The 13,990-nt window shown below is 47.5% G+C and overlaps 3 protein-coding genes across 11 annotated transcripts in view; 1 reads left to right on the top strand and 2 right to left on the bottom strand.

Moving 5' to 3' along the window:
- Positions 1 to 1,025, bottom strand: part of RSF1 (remodeling and spacing factor 1) — a 67,725-nt gene extending 66,700 nt beyond the window's left edge. Inside the window, exon 1 of one of the 3 annotated variants that reach the window (XM_070749509.1) lies at positions 645 to 1,025. In XM_070749509.1, the coding sequence (XP_070605610.1) occupies positions 645 to 858 (214 nt within the window). In that variant the 5' untranslated portion in view covers positions 859 to 1,025. The remainder of the gene's footprint in view (positions 1 to 644) is intronic. The other 2 variants (XM_070749507.1, XM_070749508.1) reach the window with 2 other exon arrangements.
- A 218-nt stretch (positions 1,026 to 1,243) lies between these two features.
- On the top strand, positions 1,244 to 7,987 carry AAMDC (adipogenesis associated Mth938 domain containing). Of its 5 annotated transcripts, none has more exons than XM_070749512.1 (4): positions 1,244 to 1,336; positions 2,927 to 3,072; positions 4,905 to 5,000; positions 7,700 to 7,987. In XM_070749512.1, the coding sequence occupies exons 2-4, from the start codon at positions 2,941 to 2,943 to the stop codon at positions 7,838 to 7,840; spliced, it is 369 nt and encodes a 122-aa protein (XP_070605613.1). In that variant the 5' UTR covers positions 1,244 to 1,336; positions 2,927 to 2,940; the 3' UTR covers positions 7,841 to 7,987. The 5 variants fall into 5 exon arrangements, with proteins under 5 accessions (XP_070605613.1, XP_070605615.1, XP_070605614.1 ...); XM_070749514.1 differs by lacking the exon at positions 1,244 to 1,336 and adding an exon at positions 1,350 to 1,450; XM_070749513.1 differs by lacking the exon at positions 1,244 to 1,336 and adding an exon at positions 1,374 to 1,450 and having other exon boundaries at positions 4,905 to 5,049; positions 7,700 to 7,785.
- Positions 7,988 to 10,731: 2,744 nt separating this feature from the next.
- The window catches only part of INTS4 (integrator complex subunit 4), a 52,278-nt gene continuing 49,019 nt past the window's right edge, over positions 10,732 to 13,990 (bottom strand). For 2 of the 3 annotated variants that reach the window (XM_070749516.1, XM_070749515.1), the window contains exon 23: positions 10,732 to 12,870. In XM_070749516.1, coding sequence (XP_070605617.1) covers positions 12,677 to 12,870 — 194 coding nt within the window. In that variant the 3' untranslated portion in view covers positions 10,732 to 12,676. The remainder of the gene's footprint in view (positions 12,871 to 13,990) is intronic. The other variant, XR_011558921.1, reaches the window with a different exon arrangement.

The following is a 13,990-nucleotide window of genomic DNA, read 5'->3' on the forward strand; positions in this document are numbered from 1 at the left end:
ATGATCACAAGAAATGATCATAAATCCTAGGAGTACATCAGAGATGCAAGATTATCAGGAAGATCAAATATCGATAATGATAATAATAAATGATAACAATAGCAATACAGCAGAGAGATGCCAGAGTACCAGGAAGTATCAGATTCTCCAAACCAAGGAGCGCTTTGCTGGTTAGAGGAAAGAGGAATCTGGTACCCATGTTCCACTGCATGCCCATCATCCCCTTCTCCTTCCTTCCCACCCCCCGGTTGATCAATGGCAATTTAGCTGAAGGGGGAAGGAGGGGGGCAAAATACCCCAAATCGGCTCCTTGGGACCTCGGGAGTCCCTGAGGGACCGACCCGGGTCGGCGCGTCTCGTGCGAAGGCGGCACACGCGGGACGGCCCCCCTACGCGATCGAGGGCCGCCAGGCGAATCTTGGTCCCGCCTCACCCGGGATGAGGGGACCGACGACGACCGACCCCAAAAGAGGCCCAGAAAGAGAGAAAAGCGGCGCTGGACAGAGGCAGGCCCCGGCCGGGCTCCAACGGCGCCGTCCCGGAGGAAAGCGACGCGGGGCACGAGGGGGGGAGAAGGCCCGGCCGTCCTCTTTGCCCCGAGGGACCGCTAAAAAGGCCCGAAGCTGAGGGGATAATTCGCTTACCCTGGTCGCCGGGCTCCTGCGGCGCCTGCAAAACGCGCTCCAGCTCCGGGAAGGGCAGCTCGGGCAGATCGAGGAGGGCGCCGTACCGCTCCAGGAAGGAACAAACCACGGCGAAGTTGGGCCAAGAGCCCGGGTTGGAAGTGGTCTCCGGCGGCGGGGCGGCGGGGAAAGGCGGGGAAGGGGGAGCCGCCGCCGCCGCCGTCGCGGCCGCCATCTTGGAACCTGAGAGGATGGATGGATGGAGGGGGAGGAGGAGAAGCGGGGCCTTGCGGGCGCGCGAAGGAGGAAAGCAGGGGGCGCTGTCGGCGGAGGAGAGGGGACCCCGGCCGCCATTCTCCCGTCGGGCCCCGCGAGAGGAGACGAGGCGAGGCCAAGTGATATCATTTACGAGGCGACGCTTCGGGAAAGAGCGGCCAGGATAGCTAGCCTCTTTCTCCCTCTCTCTTTGGTATTTGATTTAACTGACACAGGAACCAAAACGAGCCTGGCGTTGTGGGGGCCTTGGGATGGGAGGAGTTATAGAAAGGGGCGGGGAGAGAACGCCGCCCGAGCCAATCTCGCCGGCGGCGACGGAGAAAGGGGCGCAATCATAATACAGAAGGGATGAGGGACACCGGGTCTCCGCCCACCTCCGCTATCCCCCCTCAAAAAAAGGAAAAAAAAGGAGGGGGCGGGACCCTGATGTGGGAAAGGTTTGTTAGTGGGCGCGGCCCGTGTTTGTAAAGTCGCCTTCGGCCAATGGGGGGGCGTGAGTGGGCGTATCCCACAAGACGGGAGGTGGAGCGACGGATGCGTGGTCTGGACAGGTGAGCGGGGCCTGCGTGTGGACTACAACTCCCATCGCTCCCCATCCTTCCACGCTGCGGATGATGGGAACTGCGGTCTGGAAGCCCTTGAAGGGCGGCGCCTCCCTGAGGAGGAGGGGAGGGGTTTGTCAGCTGCAATACGGGTACAGGTAGTTCTCGACTTAGGACCAAACTTGAGCCCTCAACCTGGAGAAGTGAATATGGTTTCCTCAATTGACTTTGGATTGTCTGAAGGTCGCAAAACGTGACCCTGCGACCGTCGTAAATACGAAATCAGTTGCCAAGTGCCTGATATTTTGATCACATGACCAAGGAAAGGCTGCAAGGGTCATAAGTAGGGGGGAAAACTGGTATAATTCCCCTTTTTTAGGTTCTCTTGTAACTGCGGAGTCTGCGGAGAGGGGCGGCATACAAATCTAATAAATAATAATAATAGTAATATAATAATAATAACTCCTGGTTGCAAGTTGAGCATTACCTGTACAAAACACCCCCTCCCTCAAAATAAAATCCCTCAGGTGAAATGAAATGCCAGGATAGAAACTGGACAAAGAAAAAAAATAGCAGTAAAAGAGCAAGATTGTAAAATAAGGTAATAGAAAAATTAGTAGATGTAAAAAGATTGCAGCAAAATAAAGCCAAAGGTATAATAATGCAGTGGTACCTCCACCTACAAACACCTCTACTTACTAACTTTTCTAGATAAGAACCAGGTGTTCAAGATTTTTTTGCCTCTTCTCAAGAACCATTTTCCACTTACAAACCTGAGCCTCCGAAACTGTAACCGGAAAAGGCAGGGAGAAGCCTCCGTGGGGCCTCTCTAGCAATCTCTTGGGAGGAAACGGCTGGAAAACATGGCAGAGAGAAGCCTCTGGAGCAGAGGTCTTCACACTTGGCAACTTTAAGACTTGTGGACTTCAACTCCCAGAATTCTCTAGCCAGCTATGCTTGCTGAAGAATTATGGGAGTTGAAGTCCACAAGTCTTAAAGTTGCCAAGTGTGAAGACCTCTGCTCTGGAGCCTCTCTAGAAATCTCCTGAGAGGAAACAGGGCCGGAAAAGGTGGGAGAAGCCTCCGTGGGGCCTCTCTAGGAATCTCCTGAGAGGAAACAGGGCCGGAAAAGGAGGGAGAAGTCTCCGTGGGGCCTCTCTAGGAATCTCCTGGGAGGAAACAGGGCCTCCACCCTCCCTGTTGTTTCCCCAATCGCATGCATTATTTGCTTTCACATTGATTCCTATGGGAAAAATTGCTTCTTCTTACAAACTTTTCTACTTAAGAACCTGGTCATGGAACGAATTAAGTTTGTAAGTAGAAGTACCATTGTATGTATGTATGTGTATATATATATACATTTCATAAATAAATAAACTTAGAAATAAATTATATATATATATATATAATAGTCTTCCGAGCGGGGCGGCGTACAAGTCTAATAAATTATTATTATTAATCATTATTATTATTATTCCCTTGCAGACAGTCGCCTGGCTATGTCTTCCCCCGAAATTGCCTCCCTGTCGTGGGGACGGATGACGGTGAAAGGCTGCCCCACCACCTACAAAGACTGTAAAGTCTGGCCCGGTGGCAGCCGAACGTGGGACTGGAGAGAAACGGGCACGGAAGTAGGTATCTTGGCCCACCCTGCAGGTGGGGGGATTCCTTTGGGGCCTCCGAGGGCAGCAGGGAATTTTTAAGCCCTGGGAAGAATCCCAGCTTATCCAGCCAAAAGAAGCAAGAATTGGGAAAATTTCCTGTTCTTGTCAAGCAGGTTAGAAAATTGGGCCACAATCTCGTTGATTCTTCTACCTGCTTTCCAAATCTGGGGAAATTACTCTAAATTGGATAATAATTTTCTTTGGGAAAATGACACACAAACCTGTTAGAATTTAATAGAGTAGAGTAGAATAGAATAGGATATTTTAATTGGCCAAGTGTGATTAGACGCAGAATTAATTTGTCTTTGGTGCATATGCTCTCAGTGTACATAAATGTTCCTCAAGAATATTAAAGTATGAGAGGAAGTGAATTGGTAGCCCGGTAACTTAGAACCCACCCCTGAGTTTTTGGTTTTTAATTACCATATTTTTTGGAGTTTAAGACACACCGGAGTATAAGACACACCGCTTAGTTTTTGGGGAGGAAACTAGGAAAGAAAGAAGGGAAGGGAGAAGGGAGAGAGGGAAGGAAAAGGAAAGAAAGGAAAGGGAAAGGGAAGAGGTGAAGGAAAGAAATGAAACAAGGGAAGGGTAAGAAAGAAAAGGAAGGGAAAGAAGAAGGGAAGGGAGAAAGAAGACAGGGAGGGAAAGGAGAGGAAAGGAAAAGGGAAGAGGTGAAAGAAAAAATAAACATGGGGAGGAAGGGAAGGGAAAGACTAAGCAATGTCGTTTGGCGGGACCCAGGAGAAGAGCCTTCTCTGTGGCGGCCCCGACCCTCTGGAACCAGCTCCCCCCAGATATCAGAGTTGCCCCCACCCTCCTTGCCTTTCGCAAGCTCCTTAAAACCCACCTCTGTCGTCAGGCATGGGGGAATTGAAATTTTTTCCCTTCCCCCTAGGCTTATAGAATTTATACATGGTATGCTTGTATGTATGAGTGGTTCTTTAAATTGGGGTTTTTTAGATTATTTTAATATTAGATTTGTTTACATTGTCTTTTTATTGTTGTTAGCCGCCCCGAGTCTTCGGAGAGGGGCGGCATACAAATCTAATAAACAAACAAACAAACAAATAATAAAAGGGAAGGGGGAAGGGAGAGAGAGAAGGAAAAGGAAAGGAAAGGAAAAGGGAAGGAAGAGGTGAAAGGGAAAGAAATGAAACAAGGGAAGGGTAAGAAAGAAAAGGAAATTAAAGAAGAAGGGAAGGGAGAAGGAAGAGAGGGAGGGAAAGGGAAAGAAAGGAAAGGGAAGAGGTGAAAGGGAAAGAAATGAAACAAGGGAAGGGTAAGAAAGAAAAGGAAGGGAAAGAAAGAAGGGAAGGGAGAAGGGAGAGAGGGAGGGAAAGGAGAGGAAAGGAAAAGGGAAGAGGTGAAAGAAATTAAGGGAAGGGGAGGGAAAGAAAAGGAAGGGAAAGAAAGAAGGGAAGGGAGAAGGGAGGAAAAGGAGAGGAAAGGAAAAGGGAAGAGCTGAAAGAAAGAAATTAAGGGGAGGGGAGGGAAAGGAAGGGAAAGAAAGAAGGGAAAAGGGCAGGTAAGGAAACGGGGGGAAGGAAGGGAAGAAAGGAAAGAAGGATGGGAGAGGTGAAAGGCACTGGAAAGGAGGACAGGGAAGGAAACCAGGATGGTAGCATCTGCCTCAGAAGGACCCAGGCAGTTTAAGGTGGGATCCTGAAGGCGGCCAATCCTCAATCAGGCCCCCCCTCCCCCTGAATTCTAGTAAAATGCATATTAACATGAGGCCCAAAGCATCTACTCTCCCCACTCTCCCCCACCGCTCACTTCTTTCCTTTCTCCCAACCCAGCACGTCCCTGGGGTTCAGCCGTCCGACGTCAAAGAAGTCCTGGAGAAGGGGGTCAAGACCCTAGTGATCGGGCGTGGCATGAGCGAGGCCTTGCAGGTAAGGCTTCCCCTCAGGTGAGCTGAGCCCGGCTCTGCTTTCACGCCAGGTGAGGACAATTTTTACGCATCAAAGCCTCATCAACGGTGGAATCCTGGCAGCCAAAGTCCACTTGTCTTTAAAAGATGCCAGGGTTTGTCAAGCACTGAAGGCAGCATTTAATTATAAGGGGGCTTCTAAATTCCATAACATGATAGGATAGGGTATTAAAGCACAGCATGGCATAGGGTAGCATAGGATAGTAGAGCATAGCACAGCATGGGATATGATAGTTGTTCTGCCTGACTGGCTCAGGCAATGCGTAATAGTCCAAGGAAAAGAAATCAAACACACACGTGCTCTGCTAATCAGCAAACTTGTTTTAAATAAACAAAAAAGGGTTACTCAAAACAGTTCTTAGTGTCCGAAAACAATGATAGTGCAAGGCTTACTTCAGCCGCATACAAAAACACAGGAAAAAACAAACAAAGACAACCTGGAATGAGCAAAGACGTTTCAGGAGTCTTTTTGAATCTTTGGAGCAAACAGCAAGTCCCACAGTTTTCACCTCCCACTTGTCTGAAAAAGCTGGGTTAAAAACTCAAACGGCACGGAACAAAAACTTCAGAGCAGGAACCACAAAATAACACAGATAAACAGCCACAGTTTGCCTTGGGCCGTTGTTCCCTTTTATACCTTTAGCCCTCATTAAGGCAACCACACCCAGCCCTCAGTATAAGAACCACGCCCAGCCCAGGTGCTCCTATAATTTATTTATTTATTTATTTATTTAGATTTGTATGCCGCCCCTCTCCGCAGACTCGGGGCGGCTCACAACAAAGTGAAAAACAATTTATGACAAATCTAAATTTCTACTAAAAACATTTTAAAAACCCCATTTTCTAAACACACATACATACACACATACCATTCATAAATTGTATATGCCCGGGGGAGATGTCTCAGTTCCCCCATGCCTGACGACACAGGTGGGTCTTAAGGAGCTTACGAAAGGCAAGGAGAGTAGGGGCAGTTCTAATCTCCGGGGGGAGTTGGTTCCAGAGGGTCGGGGCCGCCACAGAGAAGGCTCTTCCCCTGGGGCCCGCCAACCGACATTGTTTAGTTGACGGGACCCGGAGAAGGCCCACTCTGTGGGACCTAATCGGTCGCTGGGATTCGTGCGGCAGCAGGCGGTCTCGGAGATATTCTGGTCCAGTGCCATGAAGGGCCATGACTTGTAATACTCCTTAAAGCGATCCTTTCTTTGCATAGCTCTTCGGCTACGCAGATCAATACAGTATATTGATCTGCAGAAGAACCCAGGGACGAAAGACTGTCTGAGGGACTGCATGCCAAATCCCCTGGGCTGTCTGCTGAATCCTGCGTACCAGTGGCCTCGTCCTCCTGGCTGTCTGCCACGTCTTCCTGGCTGTCAGCCAGGCTTTCACATTCACTTTGTGCCGCGTCTCTCCCATCTGTGGGAGCAACGGCTGGCCCAGGCCCAAACACAACAATAGTGTAGCAAAGCATAGCATAGGGTAGCAGGAGAGAATAGCATAGGATAGCATAGCATAAGATAGAGTAGCATAGGATAGTAGAGCATAACATAGCAAAGCATAGCCAGGGTCTCCAGGAGGAAAGCATTTTGAAATTCCCTGACATTTCCCTGTAACTTGCTATCTAGTTAGGTGATGTCATACCAAACGGCTAAGCCATGGAGAAATATCGATAGCTGAGGAAGCAAGTTGTTGCCACAGTTTTGCTCAGTTTTGCTTGACTCTGCCAGGCAGTGCAATCTGTTGTTGTTCTCTTGTTACATAATTTTTCCCTGACTTTTAAACATTTTAATAGTTTGTTTTTTTCTCATGATTTATTCCGTTTTTTTCCCACAAATTCCCTGATAATTCCGATATTTCCTGAACCACTGATTCGCCCTGATAATTTCCTGATTTCCTTATTTTCCAGGTTTGCTGGACACCCTGATAGCATAGGATAGAAACATAGAAACATAGAAGACTGACGGCAGAACAAGACCTCATGGTCCATCTAGTCTGCCCTTACACTGTATTTTTTCTTAGGATGGATATATGTTTATCCAAAGCATGTTTAAATTCAGTTACTGTGGATTTACCAACCACGTCTGCTGGAAGTTTGTTCCAAGGATCTACTACTCTTTCAGTGAAATAATATTTTCTCATGTTGCTTCTGATCTTTCCCCCAACTAAGCTCAGATTGTGTCCCCTTGTTCTTGTGTTCACTTTCCTATTAAAAACACTTCCCTCCTGGACCTTATTTAACCCTTTCACATATTTAAATGTTTCGATCATGTCCCCCCTTTTCCTTCTGTCCTCCAGACTATACAGATTGAGTTCATGAAGTCTTTCCTGATACGTTTTATGCTTAAGACCTTCCACCATTCTTGTAGCCCGTCTTTGGACCTGTTCCAAAGGTTTGGATAACATAGCATGATAGGATAGCATAGCATAACATAGGATATCATAGGGTATCATAGCATAGGATATGATAGCATAACAAAGCATAGCATAGGATAGCATAGCATAAGAAAGGATAGCATAACATAGGGTAGCATAACATGAAAGAATCACATAGAACAATGATGATGTTTAAAGGTAAAACACAAATAAGCAATAAATTTAAGAACACACACACACAAAAGGAGAGAACAGAATTTCATTTCTTTTTCCATTTCCCCCTCAAAGGTACCACCAGCCACAGTGGAATACCTGAAGAACCAGGGGATTGACGTGAAGGTTTTGCAAACCGAGATGGCTGTGAAGGAATATAACACCTTGGTTTCCCAGGGGGTCCGAGTGGGCGGAGTCTTCCATTCTACCTGCTAAAGGTCTGAGGACAGATAGACATCCGCCCCCCACCGCCTCTCTTCCACCTGTTCCTTCTGGAGAAATTCAAAGGAACATTTCTTCCCCCCTCCCCTCTTTTCTGTGCCAATGTTCCACCCAGGAATAAAATAATTTGCAAAAATAAAAGCCCCCACCCAATTTTTTTTATCAGCTCGGGTTCAGGTGCATGAAGGGAGAATGGGGAAGGTGTCAGCTTATTTATTTTATTTATAAGACTTATATACCACTTTGTAGTGCTTTTACCAGCCCTCTCTAAGCAGTTTACAGATTCGGCCTCTTGCCCCCCCAAGATCTGGGTCTTCATTTGACCCAACTCGGAAGGATGGAAGGCTGAGTCGACCTGGACCTGGTGGCGAGATTTGAACTGCTAAACTACAGCTAGCAGTTAGCTCAAGTAGCCTGCAGTCCTGCCGAGAGGCACAGAGGGAGAGAGAAAAAGAGACTGTAATAGGGGGGAAAAATAAGATATTAAAAAGCTAGAAATATCGAGGTATTTTCAGCCAGTGGAAACGGGGCCGGGGTTGTGGGAGGAAACAGTGGCACAATTGTTCCAAATAATTTCAGGAGTAACAGGACACCTTCCGACATAAATCATGGCACCGGGCCAGATTATCTCAGGGACCGCCTTCTGCCGCAAGAATACCAGCGACCAGTTAGGTCCCACAGAGTTGGCCTTCTCCAGGTCCCTCGACTAAACAATGTCGGTTGGTGGGGCCCAGGGGAAGAGCCTTCTCTGTGGCGGCCCCGACCCTCTGGAACCAACTCCCCCCAGAGATTAGAATAGCCCCCACCCTCCTTGCCTTTCGTAAGCTCCTCAAAACCCACCTCTGCCGTCAGGCATGGGGGAACTGAGATATTCTTTTCCCCCTAGGCTTCTACAATTTATGCATGGTATGTTTGTATGTATGATTGGTTTTATAACATGGGTTTTTAGCTGTTTTAGTATTGGATTTTTACATTCTGTTTTTATCACTGTTGTTAGCTGCCCCGAGTCTACGGAGAGGGGCGGCATACAAATCCAATCAATCAATCAATCAATCATTCCCGGGGAGTGAAATAAAACAATCAAAATCGAATTTGGAGGGGGGGGGGAACGGGACGTCTTCGGTTCAGGTTTTAGGGGGAAGAAAACAGATGTTATGTGCCTCCCATGCCTGTTTTCCTTCCTTTCATCCATCCCTTCCTCTCCCTTTCACTATCCTTCCTTCCCTCCCTCCATCCTTCCCGCTTTTCTTCATCTTCTTTCCTTCCTACACATTCTCCTCCTGATTTTCCTTCCCATCTTTTCTTCCTTCTATTCCTCCATCTCCCATTTCTTCATGCGTCTCTTTTCCGTAGTTTGCCTTCTTTCCACCCTTCCCTCTAATATTCCTGTTTTCCTTCCTTTCATCCATTCCTTCTTCTTCCTTCCACTGTCCTTCCTTCCCTCCCTCCATCCTTCCTATTTCCTTCCTGTCTTCCTTCTTTCCTTCTTCCCATTTCTTTATTTCCCTCTCTTCCTTCCCTCCCTCCATCCTTCCCGCCTTCCTTCATCTTCTTTCCTTCCTATTCACTCCTCCCGATTTTCCTTCCCATCTTTTTTTCCTTCTATTCCTCCATCTCCCATTTTTTGGTGTTGTTTTCCTTAGTTTGCCTTCCTTCATTCCTCCATTCCATATAATATTCCTGTTTTCCGTCTTTTCATCCATCCCTTCCTCTTTCACTATCCTTCCTTCCCTCCCTCCATCCTTCCCGCCTTCCTTCATCTTCTATCCTTCCTGTTCACTCCTGATTTTCCTTCCCATCTTTTCTTCCTTCTATTCCTCCATCTCCCATTTCTTCATGCGTCTCTTTTCCTTAGTTTGCCTTCCTTCTTTCCTCCCTTCCCTCTAATATTCCTGTTTTCCTTCCTTTCATCCGTTCCTTCCTCTTCCTTCCACTATCCTTCCTTCCCTCCCTACATCCTTCCTATTTCCTTCCTGTTTTCCTTCTTTCCTTTTATTTCCTTTCCTAAATTCCATCCATCCAACCCATCTCCCTTTCACCTTCCCTCCTTCCGATTTTCCTTCCCATCTTTTCTTCCTTCTATTCCTCCATCTCCCATTTCTTCATGCGTCTCTTTTCCTTAGTTTGCCTTCCTTCTTTCCTCCCTTCCCTCTAATATTCCTGTTTTCCTTCCTTTCATCTGTTCCTTCTTCTTCCTTCCACTATCCTTCCTTTCCTCCCTACATCCTTCCTATTTCCTTCCTGTCTTCCTTCTTTCTTTTTCCTTTTATTTCCTTCCCTTCCTTCCTTCCATACATCCAACCCATCTCCCTTTCGCCATCTTCCCTCCTTCTGATTTTTCTTCCCATCTTTTCTTCCTTCTACCCCTCTCTTCTTTTACTATCCTTCTTTTCTTCATTTTTCTTCCTTGTTTTTTTCCCTTTTTCCTCCCTTCCTCCCTCCTCATCCTCCTTCCTCCATTTCTTCCTTCCGTCCCCCCCCATCCATCCATCCATCCAAATTCACCCAAACTCCAGAGCTCACTCAATAAATACTACATACCCCTCTCTTCTTTTACTATCCTTCCTTCTTCTTTTCTTCATTTTTCTTCCTTCTGTTTTTTCCCCTTTTTCCTCCCTCCCTCCCTCCCCCACATCCATCCATCCATCCATCCAAATTCACCCAAACTCCAGAGCTCACTCAATAACTACATACCCCCCTTCTTTTACTATCCTTCCTTCTTCTTTTCTTCATTTTTCTTCCTTCTGTTTTTTTCCTTTTCCTCCCTTCCTCCCTCCTCATCCTCCATTTCTTCCCTCCCTCCCCCACATCCATCCATCCATCCATCCATCCAAATTCACCCAAACTCCAGAGCTCACTCAATAAATACTACATACAGCGTGCAGTAACATCAGAGGAGGCACAGTTCCATTTTAATAAACGTCGAAAAATATGAAAACCGTGGGCTCCCAAGTTCTCTGCGTAAAAACCAAGCCACAAAGAGGTCACATAAAAAAAGCATCTTTTATCGGGGAGAAGCTCCCACCTCCGCAGACATCATCTCTCCCCATTTATTCCACTGACTGGACCCACATAAAAGGAAATGTACTTTTTCTAAGACCAGTCTAGGTAGCCCGGATCTTCACATCAAGTCCACCAACTTCTTAAAAGATTGAAATGGAAAAACCTCGATTCCAGGTTTGATGGTTTGGTCCCTCCTTTCACGGTCATGTAAAAAAAGCTAAAACACTTTTCCAGCATCCTACTGTGTTTCCCCGAGTAAGACCCTGTCTTATTTTATTTTTGTGCCACCAGGTCTTATTTTCAGAGGGTGTGTTGTCCACTGACTCACCTCGCTTGCGCGCTCGCCTCCAGCCTCTTTTTTCCGTATCAGACGCCTTCAGGAACGTCTTCATCCAAGGCTTCTGCAGCTGATAACAGAACTCCAGATCGATCCGATAGCTCTGTTATTGGCTACCGAGGCCTTCACGTCTTGCCGGCTGCACAAGAAATGGGCCGGCATGGCAGGTGTAGGGGTGCACAAGACCTGGCTGCTACTGTCACAAGTAAATAGTAGTACTGTCCATCGTCCCTATTCCTACCCTATCTTAATTAATGGCTTATTTTGGGGAGTAGGGCTTAAATTGGATGCACGTGTAAAAAACCAAGCTAGGACTTACGAGGGTTATGCAGAAAGTGAAGTTACAAGGCACGTAGCCCTCATTGGTAATGTCCGTGATGGAAGTTGGTATTCCCATCCTGTAGCGGGAAGACAGCGGGAGAGAACGGGCAGTGCCAGGGGTCAGCGGATCATCGACTGGCGTTGTGGGGAAGGTTAGAGATGAGCGCCCTCATTCCGTTTCCCTCCGAGTGCGAACTGCGCACTGTTAATACACTACCTGAATGCTCAGGGCATGAACGCTGCTGCGATAGGGGCCCAAGATGCTTCCACAAAATCAACAGAATTTCTTGACTGTTTCGAGATTGAAGGCGAGGCTTTTGTAGTGACAGGAGATGAAACTTGGGCTTATCCCCCTACTCCAGAGAGCAAACGTCAATCAATGTAGTGGCGCCATGCCCATTCTCCAAAAAATTCAAAACTCAGCAATCAGCAAGAAAAATCTTGGGCACCCATCGCGCATAAATCTTGGTACCCATTGCAGCAGCGTTCCTGCCCTTAGCTTTCAGGTAGCATATTATAGCGCGCACTTTGCATACTGGATGGAAACGGAATGAGGACACTCATCTCTAACCTTCCCCACAAGGTCAGTCGATGATCCACTGACCAATGGCACTGTTCGTTCTCTTCCGCTGGGTTCCCGCTACGCGATAGTCATACCAACTTCCCCCGCGAACAATCCCCACGAGAGCTACAGGCCTTGAAATCATACTTCCCGGATAATCCTCGTAGTTACATTTCCAACACTGGGCAGACATGTTTAGCCTTACTTTCCAGATAACCTTCCTACTTTCTGAGTAAGGTGGGGAAACATGGTAAAAGTTTAAAGGAAGCCCAAAAGAGGAGCTACTGAGATCAAGATTTCCCCAACCAGCTGTGTTGGCGATGCCCAACTGCAGAACTCTTGGCTGGGCAAGTTGGACCAAACCATTTTGCACTGAAGGAGGCTGCCAAGCGACAGAGTGGCAGAGTCTTGAGTAGGAACTTATCTGACTGCTTCCCCTTTAAGCGGTTCCATAAGCGGAGCAGAGTTTTAACCGGGAGGCCATCAGAGGTCCTGCCTCCCACCGGAGGTCCACTTCGCTGGTCTTTACGGAAGTCCAGTCCACTTCTGAAATCGATCGAATTCTCTTTTTCCCCCAAAGAAAAAAGATTTTGCAACGATAGTTTTTTCACCGCCTGGCAGGCTTGGGCATAATATAAACTTTGACCGGTTTGCCGAACAGGAGGGTCCCTTCGATGCTGCCTTCGGATGGGGGCAGAAGATCCGTGCTTTCCCCCCAGGTGGACCTCGAGAGGCCCGTGGAGGCTTTGGTTCTGTCTGAACTGTAGGCCAGTAGAAGACGGAGTTCGATTTGACAAGGTTCTGGAGCAAAGGAAGAAAAGGTAAAAAGAGAGGGAAGGAAATTTCAAATCTGCCAGGTTTGAAAAAGCAACCAACATACAGGTAAGTGGAAGTGATGTAAACAGACTCAAGCTCAACCCTGATAAGACGGCTGTGGGTTTTGCCTCCCAAGGACAATTCCATCTGTCTGTCCATCACCCTGGGGGGGGAACTATTGACCCCCTCAGAGAGGGTCCACAACTTGGGCGTCCTCCTCGATCCACAGCTCACATTAGAGCGCCATCTTTTGGCAGTGGCGAGGGGGGCGTTTGCCCAGGTTCGCCTGGTGCACCAGTTGCGACCCTATTTGGACCGGGAGTCACTGCTCACAGTCACTCATGACCTCATCACCTCGAGGCTCGACTACTGCAATGCTCTCTACATGGGGCTACCTTTGAAAAGTGTTCGGAAACTTCAGATCGTGCAGAATGCAGCTGCGAGAGCAATCATGGGCTTTCCCAAATATGCCCATGTTACACCAACACTCCGCAGTCTGCATTGGTTGCCGATCAGTTTCCGGTGACAATTCAAAGTGTTGGTTATGACCTATAAAGCCTTTCATGGCACCGGACCAGATTATCTCAGGGACCATCTTCTGCTGCACGAATCCCAGCGACCAGTTAGGTCCCACAGAGTGGCCTTCTCTGGGTCCCGTCAATTAAACAATGTTGTTTGGCGGGACCCAAGGGAAGAGCCTTCTCTGTGGCGGCCCCGGCCCTCTGGAACCAACTCCCCCCAGAGATTAGAATTGCCCCCACCCTCCTCGCCTTTCGTAAGCTTCTTAAAACCCACCTCTGCCGTCAGGCATGGGGGAACTGAGATATTCTTTCCCCCTAGGCCTTTACAATTTACGCATGGTATGTTTGTATGTATGTTTGGTTTTATAATAAGGGTTTTTTTAGTTGTTTAGTATTGGATTGTTACATGCTGTTTTTTATCACTGTTGTTAGCCGCCCAGAGTCTGCGGAGAGGGGCGGCATACAAATCCAATTTAAATAAATAAATAAATAAATAAATAAATAAATAAATAAATAAATAAATAAATAAGTCCTCGATTTACAACCATTCGTTTAGTGACTGTCCGAAGTTACGATGGCACTGA

The sequence above is a fragment of the Erythrolamprus reginae genome, chromosome 4, assembly GCF_031021105.1.
Source record: "Erythrolamprus reginae isolate rEryReg1 chromosome 4, rEryReg1.hap1, whole genome shotgun sequence".
In the NCBI taxonomy this organism is placed as follows: Eukaryota; Metazoa; Chordata; class Lepidosauria; order Squamata; family Dipsadidae; genus Erythrolamprus; species Erythrolamprus reginae.

Excerpts from the sequence above, each read along its gene's own strand:
- AAMDC (XM_070749512.1), top strand. The coding sequence starts at position 2,941 with ATGTCTTCCCCCGAAATTGCCTCCCTGTCGTGGGGACGGATGACGGTG. Across the intron at positions 3,073-4,904 it reads GGAGAGAAACGGGCACGGAA|CACGTCCCTGGGGTTCAGCC; the intron begins GTAGGTATCTTG and ends CTCCCAACCCAG. Across the intron at positions 5,001-7,699 it reads GCATGAGCGAGGCCTTGCAG|GTACCACCAGCCACAGTGGA; the intron begins GTAAGGCTTCCC and ends TCCCCCTCAAAG.